Genomic DNA, 12,343 nt, shown 5'->3' with positions numbered 1-12,343 from the left:
GAAATTGCAGTATTCTGACTACAACATAATTCATTTGTTGTCAGGGAGATTCAGTACATCTACACAGTTTGTCCCTAATAAGAGCCTGCACCCAGAAAGCTGCTTCATTGCTGAGAGATATAGGCAAAAAAGCCTCCAGGAGTATGGAGCGCATGAACATATTGCTTGGCCTTCTGGGAGGTGACCCTGGGCGGATAGGAGGTCAGTTTGCGCCCCCTAGAAACTAGAAACTGTCAGAAATTATTAGCTTGAATTACAACTATTTGTTTATATACATTTACAGTACGGTTCCAGAAAGTGTTGCTAAGGAGGCTGGAGTTTGCACTGATGCGGAAGGAGGAGATGGTTCTTAATCCAGAAGACTGGGCTTATAAAGTGGCAAAGAACCATAAAGCTCTGCAGGAAGGTGGAACCCTTCGGTAATGCAGTACTATGATGCAACTAGCATTAACAATCTATCATCTATATATCCCAGATGGTCAAAAACAGCCGATACTCAGGGCCAATTATATCATGTCAATCAAAAGGCGGTAGATAAAAATCTCAGACTGTTAAAACTTGTGCGGAGAAAATAATGGTAACTACTTTGAACTGTTAAAAAATGACTGTAGAATTATGATTTGGAAGCTTTGCATATCTAGCATTTCACAAAGCAAAAATGCCTTTAAAATAATCTCAAGCTTCATCCCTACTAAGGGCTATTGTGACTCTGCATGTCTGCTATACAAGCAATCAAAACAAGATAATTAAAGTTTATTCCACTGAATGATCAGCCATAGATTAGAGATAACTAACAATTAGCAAGCAAAACATTTCTGTGTTTGTGTTCAGGCACACTTTGTGGCGCTGTCTACAGGGTTTTTTGACCCCAGTGTTGGCCCAAGTGTTAGAAGTGTTAGACAGAGACTGCAACTTGAACCTACTGTATGGAGAAGGGCTCAGCGAGGGTCTGTCTCAGTTCTGGCTGGATATCTTTGAAGATCAACAGCTCCTTGACCTAACTCTCTTTCAAAATGCAAGGTATCTTCAATGCATGAAACCTTTTAATGATTAAATGCGGCATTCAGTTGGTTTTAAATATCTGACTTTAACTGATGAGGTGGATTTTTACGTCTTTTAGCACTCCAGAACAGGAGATTAATGTGCAGTGTCAGCTGTTTGTTGGAGAAGTGGAACAACGCTGTGCTGCTCCTTTTAGTTGGCGGATAAAAGCATACTGCCAGAGTTTGTGGGAGGAATCAGAGTTTGTGCGAGGTGAGTTCTCTTGCTTTGTGTTTGGCTAAAGTTGGCCTGTTAGCTAACCAGATACCACATACACTTGTACTTAAAACACCTTTATCTTTGGAATGCAAAGTCATGCAAAACTTTATACTTAATGCTTTTTCATTTTCTCTCAGGCACTGAGAAAGGCAGCAAAGCAATGATTCTACAGTTTGTTAGTGCTGTATCAGACAGTGGACTGGGCAGCTATATTCAGAAACTCTCAGAGGGAGAGAAAGTTGCTTTGGGTCAGCGCTACTTGACTGATCATGTTCTTCTGTCATTCAAAGTCCGCTCTGAGGAAGAGCTTTGGGTGAGATACATATGTTTTGTCTTTATGGCAACAAATTTGTTTTCACACGTCTCTCGTTTTAATGTGGGCGTCTTTGGGTGTGTATGTATTATTATTTTTTTGCAGGTCTTTCGTACTGCAGTGCTGGGTTGTGTGTTTGCTCTGCAAATGGAGATGTCAGTAACTCCTGAGCTCTCTCCATCATGGATCCTTGCAGCAGCCCAAATCTACGCCCCACGCATGGACACATTATCACATACCCTTCAGCTCAACCCTCAGCTGGTTCACATCATCCAGCGAGAAAGATCAAAAAGAGAAAGCCCTGAAATGGTGAGGAGCAGGAGTGTAGCATAGATTTTCATGTTGATTTAGGATTGTTTACAGTATGTTAGTCTGGTTATGCTGTTCATCAGCAAAACTTAGTTAGTTGGTCAACACATGCTGGTGACTTAGATTCCAGTGCCTATTTAAACTACTGCTACTGTATGTAGCAATATAACCTTCAGTGTGCAGTCAAATTACTAAATGATGACTAATGAGACTCTTTCATTACAGTGTGAGGACATTCTAGCTGTTGGTATCTGTGTTGAAGAAACAAAGCTCCTACCCGTAACATCACTACCTGAATGCCAGACCTTCTTGCAAGGAGTTGAGAAACTTCAGCCATGTTTAGAGAGAGTGCTTAGTCCAGACTACAGCGCCCTCTGCAGCCCTGGCTGTCTCAAACACCTAGATACTATAAAGTGAGTTATAAAGAATGTTCCAGAATTAGAAAATGGGATCATTTGAAAACTTGATTTTATATTAACAAAGATTTTTATGTATATTATGACATATATATGTAATGAATTCTTATTCAATTCATATCGGAAAAATCTTTTTCTTTTCTTTTTTTTCCTTAGGTCAGTGTGGCAGGGGTTGCTGCTAGTGGCTGCTTTCATTGAAAAGGTGGTCATCAAAATGAAAGCTGGAGATGAGCGGATAAAAGCACTGACTCTGAAACACTGCAGTCAGTTACATGGGGTCAGTCTAGGCTTATTGTCTGCTCTGTTTATTACTTTTGTACGAGACATTGAAGCCATTTTTGCTGTAGTAAAATTTGAGTGCTTATAGCAAATTTTCTCAGGATAGATGCTAAATCAAAGTGACACATTTGAGTTTAGAACCCTAAAAGCCCTTAGCATATATGCTGCTTATATTTCCTTTCTCACAGCTAATGGAAGGGTCTCCTGATTTGAGGACCACAGACAATCTTCAGAAAATCATCCGCATACTTAATGATTACCACGATGAGTCCATCATCAGAGAACTGAGGTAGCCTACACTTGAATTTCTTTTGAGCTGTATAATTTGAGATATGTTTGATTTTATTTGAAACTATGTAACAATATTTTATTGTAATATATTTAAATATATTATTCATTTTAAATCTGCATTTTACTTTACTAAGCATTACTGAATGATTTATAACCTTTGTTTATTTCCATATACTCTTTCTTCACAGATATGGTTTGAAGTGCTCTGTGTGTCTGTTAGATCTGTCAGAGCCCACTTCTCTTCCTTGTGAGCATGTGTTTTGTCTCTCCTGTCTGAGGAGATCCACGGAGAGAGAAGAAGCGAAGTACTGTCCCAAGTGCAGGGCACCTCTATCGAACAATTACCGGCCTATTGTTTCCACAACCATAGAGTGAGTTTAATTCCTTGTTCTTGGTAACTTCTGATATATACTGTATAGTCTGTAAAGTATGAGTTTTGTCTGTTACAGCTTAGCCCTGAAGCAGCATAGAGAGATAAGAAAATGCTGTAACACATTTTTCCTGGAGGTGGTTTCTCGCTTCTGTCTGACTGATGATCAAGACCCCACAGAGGACCTGGTGGAACTGCTTTTCTCTCTCCTCATCTTGTCACAAGGTGGGTGAATTTTCCATCTCAAAATTAAATTTCTGTACAGTGAATAAGGACTGGAGCTTTCAAGCTTCAAAAAGGATATAAATTTAGCATTCAAATATCATAAAAGGGGTCCATGCGATGTTCTGTATTTCAAGTCTTCTGAAATCATACAATAGCTTTGTGTGAAAAACAGGCCGAAGTTTAAAACATAATAATTTCCCCCTCCAATATGCTAATAACGTGAGAACTGCTATGAACGGATGATTGAGTTTTGTGAAACAGGTCAACCAAATCATTACAAAGATCTAGAAATAATGATTTATTCTATAATATGAATTATAATATGTTATCTTTTTAATGTTTATGTTTACATGTCTAACATTACAGGAGATGTTTATAAGACCAGAGAGCTCACCCCATTTTTGGAATGTGTTGACCAGAGTCCTGTGGTGCGCTCTGTGCTGCCTAAACTCCTTCTGCAATACAGGTGTTGCAATACTGACAACACATACATACACTTTAACACACCAGGCATATGTGACCTTTTATGTATGTCTTTAAATATGCAGTATATAGTGAGTTGTTCTATTATGAGTTTTGGTCATTCTTATTAAGAGCAGTATTAAATAAGATAATCTCTTCAGTTTCAAACAGGTGAAGAAGCATATTCAAAGGTACTTAGAAGACCTGGAGAATAATATTCTGGACCAGGAGGACAGAACTGAACTCTATCGACTCTTTGTTAACTGTTTCCAGGTGTGCCATAATCTCACCCTTTTGTCTTGTATTTACTCAATAATGGCGCTTGCTTAGGCAAGTATCACTTTTACTATTGCTTGAGTACTAAACTTTGGCACTTAATCTGTTTTGTACCATGGACATGCGATACAGAAAAATCCCATGGTGGACTCTTTTGACTCTTTTGTTTTAGGCCAGTAAGCAACCTTCTATCATTGCCTTAGCATCATCCAGAGTACCTTAGCAAATGCCCAACAATGCACTAAAAACATGTTTTTTTTTTTAATGTAGTATAATCACCAATGGCTGTATTCTGATTTCAGCCACATAAATTATTATCTAAAGTCTGCATATGTCTCTCTAAAAGCAAAATTATGTTTATTCAGGATTCCCTGTTTTGTTCTGGATTAAATGGAGATCATAGACATCTGAAGGACAACTCAAGCTTCCTTAGCCGACTGGCTCGTAAACAGACACCTTCCAGACAGAATGACCCAGCTGAGTTTCTGCTGTCTATGGCTCGCCTCAGATTGTGTCTGGACTCTGCTGCCCGTATCCTGTCTAGAGCTGTCAGCCAAAGAACCGGTAAGAGGGTCTTCTGGTCTGACTGATTCATGGCAGTTATATTGCAATGCTCAAATGAATAACAATAGATAACATTTGCAAAACTGTGTGCAATCCTTCAATATGTTTGATGTCTTTCAGATAATTTTGATGAAGTGGAGATAAAGCTTTTGGAGCAGGTGAAGGCTGTGTGTGAATACTGTGACAACGACTGGTACAGAGTTTACCTGCTTCGAGCACTCAACAGGCAGGCTGGCATGGACTGTCTGCAAGCACTGATCAACAGCACTGATTATGAATGGATATTTCCTGCGGAGATACTACGCCTTCACGTATGGCCATTCAAAATTATGTTGTTTTTAGGATGTTTACAGTATTATATAGTTATATAATAAAATTAAGTTTGGAAAAATTGTAGCTGTTCCATTATCATTATTATTTTCTCTTTTACAGAGGTTGATTCCTGCAGAGGTGGATCGTTTTTTGTGTTGTGGTCAGTCTTACCACATTCTTAGAAATGGAGTGGGAGAAGCACTGCAGGAAGGCACAACAAATGGACTCAAAGATGCTCTACGGGTCAGTGTCTACATCTGTTTTAAAAAAAATTAATGTATTTAAAAAAAAAATTATGTCAGATGTCTTATTAAGGACACATTTGAGAGTGCCAAGTTGTTTTTTTGGATTCTTTGATGAATAGAAAGTATTTAAAAAAAACAGCATTTGAAATGTCTTAGATAGAATGTCAGTAAAGAATGTATTTGTCACATTTAATCAATTTAATGCATCCTTGCTGAACAAAATTATAATTTTCTTAAAAAAAAAATTAAAAAAAATAATCTTTAGCCCAAACTTCTGAACAGTGGTGTATAATGTACTTGGAGCTGGAGTGTAAACAGTTTTATAAAAAACTTTTTCAGACAATGGGTGGTTCTGGCCCACTGAAAAACATCCTGCTGACTCTAGCTGTGTTCAGGCAGGTCACCTGTCGCTTCATGTCAACTGAAAGAGCTATAAATCCTCAGGCACAGGTAAGTGTTGGTTAGGTTTTATGAGTTTATTAACGCAGATATCAATTGGAATCCATACATAGTAGGACTACATTTGAAATTGCAACAAAGTTTTGCATACTTATCATTCTGATGTTTTAAATGTATCCAACCTGTAATAGTAACATGTTTGAGCATGAATGCCTTTATGAGATTCTCAAAATAAAAAAAATGGCAAAACACTCCTGGCAGACTAATTTTCCTCTCTGTGAACAGGAGATCAGGCTCTTGGAGGACGTTATTAGAGAGAACATCTCAGGACATGCCAGAGAGCTCTGCACTGCTCTTTTATCCAATCAGATTGGAGGTCCAGGATCTAACCTGAGTCTCAGGGCAGGTGTTCCTGCTCAGCGTCGTCCTGTACTGGAGCTCCTAGTGCATGCGAGCGCAGTGTTTTACAGTGGAACCAGACTGCTCAATCCCCTCTACAACATCGCCTCTCAACCTCAGAACATGACAGTGAGGACCACTACTTAATGAATTATACAGATTTTGATTTTTGAATGGATCAAGATGATAATTAAAATAGCCATGCTTCTCTACTCATCCTCAGGAAGCCTTTCTTCCCACAATGCCTGACGACCATACCAGTGAGGCCCGGAAGTGGCTCAAAGACGGAAAACTGCAGATGTACTGTGAGTGTGACTTGTTCATGAAGTCAATGAAAATAATAATATTTCTTTAAATGCCACCTAACTAAAATAATTTGTTTTTCATTCTGACCTTATAGGTTGTTCTAATGGTCATGCATGCTTTGTGGGAGAGGTGAGATATTTTCTTTCATTTTCAGTTGAGTGAATTGATACTGTAGTCTGGGAAATGATTATGATTGTTTATTTCTCTCCACCTGTTTAGTGTGGTAAACCAGTGGCCTTTTCATCTTGTGCCACTTGTGGAGTGCCTATAGGAGGCCATAATCATAACCCAGTGGAAGGTTTTACTCAAGTCAATAGTATCACAGACCTGACAAAACCTGGACATATACTGGGGCGGGCTGGAAACCGGTCTGAAGCCCCAAACAGGAATCTCACTCGAGCACAGTCTTGTGTCCTTCGTCTATGTCTTCACCTGGCCATGTTACAAGGAGCCATTCATCAACAACAGGTAAAAAGGTTGAAAGGAACCCTAATGGCAATATGTGTGAGTAAAAGTTGACTTATTAGATGTGGTTTTACATGCTAACTCTCTTGGTTTTTGGAAACCTTATCTAAATAATGCCAACTACTTAGTCAGTAAGTGGGCCACTAGCATTAGAGAATCAAAGCACTGTTTTCTAAAGGCCTTGGTTCTTCACAGGGCATCAGAAATATGATCAAACAAAATGTTTATGATGTCGAAGAATTCCTTTGGCAACATATTGAGAAGGACATGGAGGTTCTTGGGAAGACTTTGAATCTTAACATGGACGACTGTGCCATTATAATTCATCTGATCTTCAGCAGGGCTCTACAGACCACCTCAGGTATCCATATTAATCTTGACTAAAGTTAAACCTGCTTGAAGTTTTGACAGTGTTGCATGCATTTTACTTACAGTAGTAACAAAGAATGTTTTTTAAGTATTGTTTATTTACTATTATAGTATTTATGGTAACACTTTACAATAAGGTCTCATTTGTTAACATTAGTTAATGTATTGACTAACATGAACTAACAATGAGCAATACATTTGTTACATCTTTGTAAATGCTAGTTAATAAAAATACAGTTCATTGTTCAAGTTAGTTCACAGTGCATTAATTAATGTTAACACAAACAACATTTGATTTTAATAATGTATTTATAAATGTTAAAATTAACATGAACTAAGATTAATGCTGTAGAAGTATTGTTCATTCTTAGTTCAAGTAGCTAACTAAAAGTAGTTAACTAATGTTAACTAATGAAACCTTAGTCACCGTATTTATTAATATTTCGAATTTGCTTTTATTTTTTATTTTAATTGAAGGTTTAGTCATTTTGTCATGTGCTTGTCATTTTTATTTTTTATTTTAGGTTTAGTCATTTTGTTATTTAAAATTAAACTTTTTTTTTTCAGTTAGTTGCCACAGCAACATTTCAAATTTTTGTGCAAGTTTTTCATCTAATATTTATTTTATTTTTATTTTTTATTATTATTTTATTTCAGCTTTGCTTTAATTACTATTTTTAATAGTTTTAGTCGTAATTGACAGTAACAGCACTGGGTAAAAACATTGTGCAGTCAGAGAACCTATGTTTGATATTTTTTCCCTCTCTAAATCAGGTGCTGGCGTGGATCTGTCTTCACGGAAGTCCAGAGAGCAGTGGGAGATTACAGTGTGTAAAACAGTCATCAGTCCTGTTTTACAGGTCAGTCTTGATACTGTTAAATATCAAGGGGATACATTAAAAGTGTAAATATTTAGTCATATAACCGCATGTACTTGCTTCTGGCAACCTTTGTCTATGTTTTCAGGATAACAGAATGTTGGGCCATGCACAGGAGCAAATTACAGCTGATAATCGACTTTCTAACAGCCCCTTGATAAAGATGATGAGGGGAAACCCTCAACAAATCCTTAATCTCCCCACTAACTGCCCCACCCACCGCTCTGCCTTCTGGAGCCCCTCACCTGTCCTAACGGTGGAAAGCTTATCGCAGCAAATAGACCAGAGTCAAGCAGCCCTGCTTAAGCTTTTTGTCAATAAGGTTCGTTAACTGAAGTTATATAATTATCCAGGTCCTTGCGTCACATTACAGAAGTTGCAAACATGGTTTATAGTAGCCTTTAATCATGTTCCCAAACATATATGCACATGTGTGTGTTTGTCTTTTTCAGGTGCACTGCATACGACAGCTGATCCATTTGCCGGCTCTTGCTGCCCTGTTGTCTGATCTAATGAAAGTGCTTCCTTCAGGCTCTGAGACCCAAACCCACACCATCGCTTCACTTCTGCACACTATTCCTGCTGGTCTGTCATGCTTATACTCACTGGTGGAGAGAGCTAGTTGACTGAATTATGAAGCTTTTGTATATATGTTACATTACTCTAATTTGTGTTACTGAATATAGGCCACCAGAAGAAATTATTGTCGGAAAGAGTAGAGATCTTCATGAAGGTGTGGAACCAACTCAGAATGGAAATATCCAGTAAGTTGTTAGAGGTTATAAATTTAAAACACATAAATGCTTAAACATTAAAACGCTACAAGTGAATTTAGTCACAATTATAACAGCAGAACATTAGAATGTATAGAATGAAAAATGGATAAAGGACCGATATTTTGTGCATCCCTATGTAGAAAACACAATAATTTGGCTAACCTGCTGAATTGTTTTATTATTTCAGCTTCAGCGGGTTTGGATCATGCACTTTGTGAAAAAGACCTAACTAAGGAAAGCTCCGGGCAGTATCTGTCCCTGAGTCGTAGTGGACCAGGCTCATGTCTCCACGCAATCATAGATCTTCTGTCTGAGACCCACAACAGTCTTGTGCGAGAAGCAAGAAAACTCTGTCACCAGGAAGACAGGTGTGTATTTGAGAATGAATGTATATACTGTTCAAAAATGTGGGGTTGGTAAGATTTTTTTAATGTTAATTAAGTATTTTATGCTCATTAAGGCTTCATTTATTTGAATTAAAATTACTGTAAAAAGAAATATTGTGAAATATTATTAATTTAAAATAACTGTTTTTTATTATTATTTTAATATATTTTAAAATGTAATTTGTTCCTGTGATGGCAAAGCTGAATTTCAGGTGCCATACATTACATAGAGTGACCATACCATACGTCCTCTTTTGCCAGGATTTGTAAATTTGCAAAAATGTCTTGAAAATGAAACTTTTTTACTGTCACTTTTGATCAATTTAATGCATCCTATTATGTAAGAGTATAAGTACATTCTAACTTGTATTAGTGGTGACCATTTTAATCAAAGAGTAGCCTATAAGTTTACATGTTTATAAGTCTAAGGGTGCTGCTCAAACAGAAGGCTGCATCCTAGTGAGGCTTTGTCCTTCTTAGTCCAGTCCTTTGGAGACGTGTAAGCTAGAGCCCTCCTTAGCATTAAATGCTAGAATGAAATGATCTAGTAAGTGCACATGGCTACGTCACACATGTATACCTTCATCTCCGAACTCAGACAAGCTCAGTGCCGACTCATTTTCCATCAGTTCTTTTTATGAATTGGAATGTGTGCAAAGGATTGTTGGTGATTTAAGGATGCAAAGGATATACTTGATGCATCCTTCAAAATGAACTGAATAAAGGACACGAAATGAAGGCAACTTTCCAAGGATCCTTCAAATTAAGATAGCCTTCAGCAGCGCTTACTAGGATCATGCAGCCTTCCGTTTGAGAAGCATCCTAAATGTGTTTCAACATCTTAATGCATTAGTTGTATTTTATCTTACAGTGACTATAAAGTTCCATTGGCGGCACTGTCCAAGAGCCAACTTGCCCTGTGTCACCCGGAGAGGGAGTTGCTCCCCCTGGTGTTAGCTAACTGCCATTACACACTAAAGAAGGGTCAGCAGACAATGAGCTCCTATGATCATCAGGCTATTGAAAGAGAACTCAGCAGACGATTTTTTGCAAGCAAGCCACGCATTCAAACAGTGAGTCCACATATTTTAAACCTTATTATCATACTGTTTTTCAATATATGACCAGATTCATTGGTTACTTAAGACTTCATAATTAAAAATGTATTGCAGGACACTGATAAATATCTGAGAAGACGCCATCAGAATTTTATAGAAGTTCTCAATGAGGTCGGAGCCAAAATACCTCAGGTAATTTTCTTCAGTGTCTTTGCACTGAATTCATTTGATCAAAAACAGTCAGCAAAATGCCTAAAATATAATATAATATAATTCATATAATTATTTATGAATACATTTTTATTTAATTCAAAGTCCACTTGAATATTTCTTTAAATGAATCCTCATTTTTCCCATTCGATTGACAGGAACCTCTAAAGGGCTCTCTGCTCAGCTCCATGAGATCAATGTTACGGTCATTCACTGATGTGTGTGATGCAGTGTATGCTGTGGAGATTGGACTTCGTTTCCTAGGTAAAACTGGAGGAGACCCACAGGCCCTGTTGCTGTCCTATCTGAAAGACTCTTTGAAAATGGACCAACACATCTCAAATAACATAGCTGAGGTGAGGCATGTATTTAAAGCAGTAACTTCAAGGAAATTTAACCAAACAGGTATTTCACCACTACTCTCAGTGCGTATCACCTGTGTGCTTCTGTAATTCAAATCCACACTTCTTGGTTTCAGGCTTTAAAAGAGAACCGGCTCAGTCAGTGCACAGCCACCTGGCAGCTCCTGACTTGCTGGAAAAGTGAACAGATGATGAGGAAAGGACAGGTAATTTGACATTCAGCCTAGCTGTGATGTGGGGACACATAGTACTGTACATCATTAAGACACATAGCTATCACATAGTATTTTTACATCTAAACTATGAATTACATTTATAGCATTTGTTTTCTTCTGATCTACCTACACTAAGCCAATAGGAAGTGTGCATTAACACAGGTTTTGACCATTATAAAATTTCCTCAGTATAGTTCTCAAAAGATTTAGAGTGTAAAGAGTGTCTATTTACAAGTTCAAACCATTCATCTGAACGAGCTAGACAAAATTACAAAATAAATCTCACTGACAACATAATCGTTGACATGTACTGTAGAATAAGGCGGGTGGCGTTAGCTTTTAACATGACCAACCCAGGTTCGTATCAGCTCAGAGTAGCGTTTATTTTAAATGAAAATTATGAAAACATGGAAATAAATTATCTATAAAGGGTATTTGATAGAGGGAATGAAGTGTTTAACGGGTAGGGTTAGAAGAAGGTGTAGGGATGGTAATGACAAGTACTGTACAAGTAATGTTCCAATATAGCAGCATCCATTTATTATTTTAATAAATATGATAATATACTCTGAATATGTTATTATTACATACTGTTTTATAATATACTACAATACACTGAGGTGCAAATAGTTTCTGCCACTATTTGCACTAAGTATAAATAGCATCTAACAAATATTTAAACTTAGTGCAAATAGCCAGTGCCTTAGTATAGAATACACTGCTGTGTAAAAGTTTGGACTAGGTATGATTTTTTAAAAGAAATTGATAGTTTTATTCAGCAAGGATGCATTCAGTTGAGCAAAATGGACAGTAAAGGCATTTATAACGTTGCAAAATTTCTTGTTCAAATAAATGCTGTTCTTTCTTTGCTTATCAAAGAATCCTGACAAAAATGCGTCACTGTCTCTACAAAAAAAAAAAAAAGTTAAGTTGCACAACCGATAATAATCAAAAATGTTTCTTGAGCAGCAAATCAGCATATTAGATGATTTCTGAAGAACTGTCTGACACTGAAGACTGGAGTAATGATGCTGAAAATTAAGCTTTGTCATCTCAGGAATAAAGTCAATTTTAAAATATATTTATAAAGAAAACAGTTAATAATATTGCAGAATATTACTGTGTTTACTGAATATTATATGCAGCCTTTTTCAGCATAAGAGACTTCTTTCAAAAAACATTTAAAAAAAATCCCACA

At 37.1% G+C, this 12,343-nt stretch overlaps 1 protein-coding gene across 1 annotated transcript in view; it reads left to right on the top strand.

Moving 5' to 3' along the window:
* The window catches only part of rnf213b (ring finger protein 213b), a 30,413-nt gene that overhangs the window by 16,148 nt on the left and 1,922 nt on the right, over positions 1 to 12,343 (top strand). Inside the window, exons 31-61 of the mRNA XM_079852322.1 lie at positions 45 to 201; positions 284 to 419; positions 832 to 1,020; positions 1,121 to 1,254; positions 1,398 to 1,573; positions 1,679 to 1,882; positions 2,108 to 2,295; positions 2,455 to 2,575; positions 2,766 to 2,866; positions 3,057 to 3,239; positions 3,318 to 3,463; positions 3,830 to 3,929; positions 4,087 to 4,198; positions 4,567 to 4,765; positions 4,886 to 5,076; positions 5,198 to 5,320; positions 5,662 to 5,772; positions 6,007 to 6,249; positions 6,344 to 6,425; positions 6,521 to 6,555; positions 6,646 to 6,894; positions 7,087 to 7,252; positions 8,035 to 8,120; positions 8,227 to 8,460; positions 8,591 to 8,723; positions 8,825 to 8,902; positions 9,102 to 9,282; positions 10,172 to 10,373; positions 10,473 to 10,550; positions 10,727 to 10,924; positions 11,047 to 11,136. Coding sequence (XP_079708448.1) covers positions 45 to 201; positions 284 to 419; positions 832 to 1,020; positions 1,121 to 1,254; positions 1,398 to 1,573; positions 1,679 to 1,882; positions 2,108 to 2,295; positions 2,455 to 2,575; positions 2,766 to 2,866; positions 3,057 to 3,239; positions 3,318 to 3,463; positions 3,830 to 3,929; positions 4,087 to 4,198; positions 4,567 to 4,765; positions 4,886 to 5,076; positions 5,198 to 5,320; positions 5,662 to 5,772; positions 6,007 to 6,249; positions 6,344 to 6,425; positions 6,521 to 6,555; positions 6,646 to 6,894; positions 7,087 to 7,252; positions 8,035 to 8,120; positions 8,227 to 8,460; positions 8,591 to 8,723; positions 8,825 to 8,902; positions 9,102 to 9,282; positions 10,172 to 10,373; positions 10,473 to 10,550; positions 10,727 to 10,924; positions 11,047 to 11,136 — 4,626 coding nt within the window. The remainder of the gene's footprint in view (positions 1 to 44; positions 202 to 283; positions 420 to 831; positions 1,021 to 1,120; positions 1,255 to 1,397; positions 1,574 to 1,678; positions 1,883 to 2,107; positions 2,296 to 2,454; positions 2,576 to 2,765; positions 2,867 to 3,056; positions 3,240 to 3,317; positions 3,464 to 3,829; positions 3,930 to 4,086; positions 4,199 to 4,566; positions 4,766 to 4,885; positions 5,077 to 5,197; positions 5,321 to 5,661; positions 5,773 to 6,006; positions 6,250 to 6,343; positions 6,426 to 6,520; positions 6,556 to 6,645; positions 6,895 to 7,086; positions 7,253 to 8,034; positions 8,121 to 8,226; positions 8,461 to 8,590; positions 8,724 to 8,824; positions 8,903 to 9,101; positions 9,283 to 10,171; positions 10,374 to 10,472; positions 10,551 to 10,726; positions 10,925 to 11,046; positions 11,137 to 12,343) is intronic.

This window comes from Squalius cephalus (genome assembly GCF_949319135.1).
Source record: "Squalius cephalus genome assembly, chromosome: 19".
In the NCBI taxonomy this organism is placed as follows: Eukaryota; Metazoa; Chordata; class Actinopteri; order Cypriniformes; family Leuciscidae; genus Squalius; species Squalius cephalus.
The sequence above is the reverse complement of the archived record's forward strand: the minus strand, read 5'-3'. Positions and strand labels throughout refer to the sequence as shown.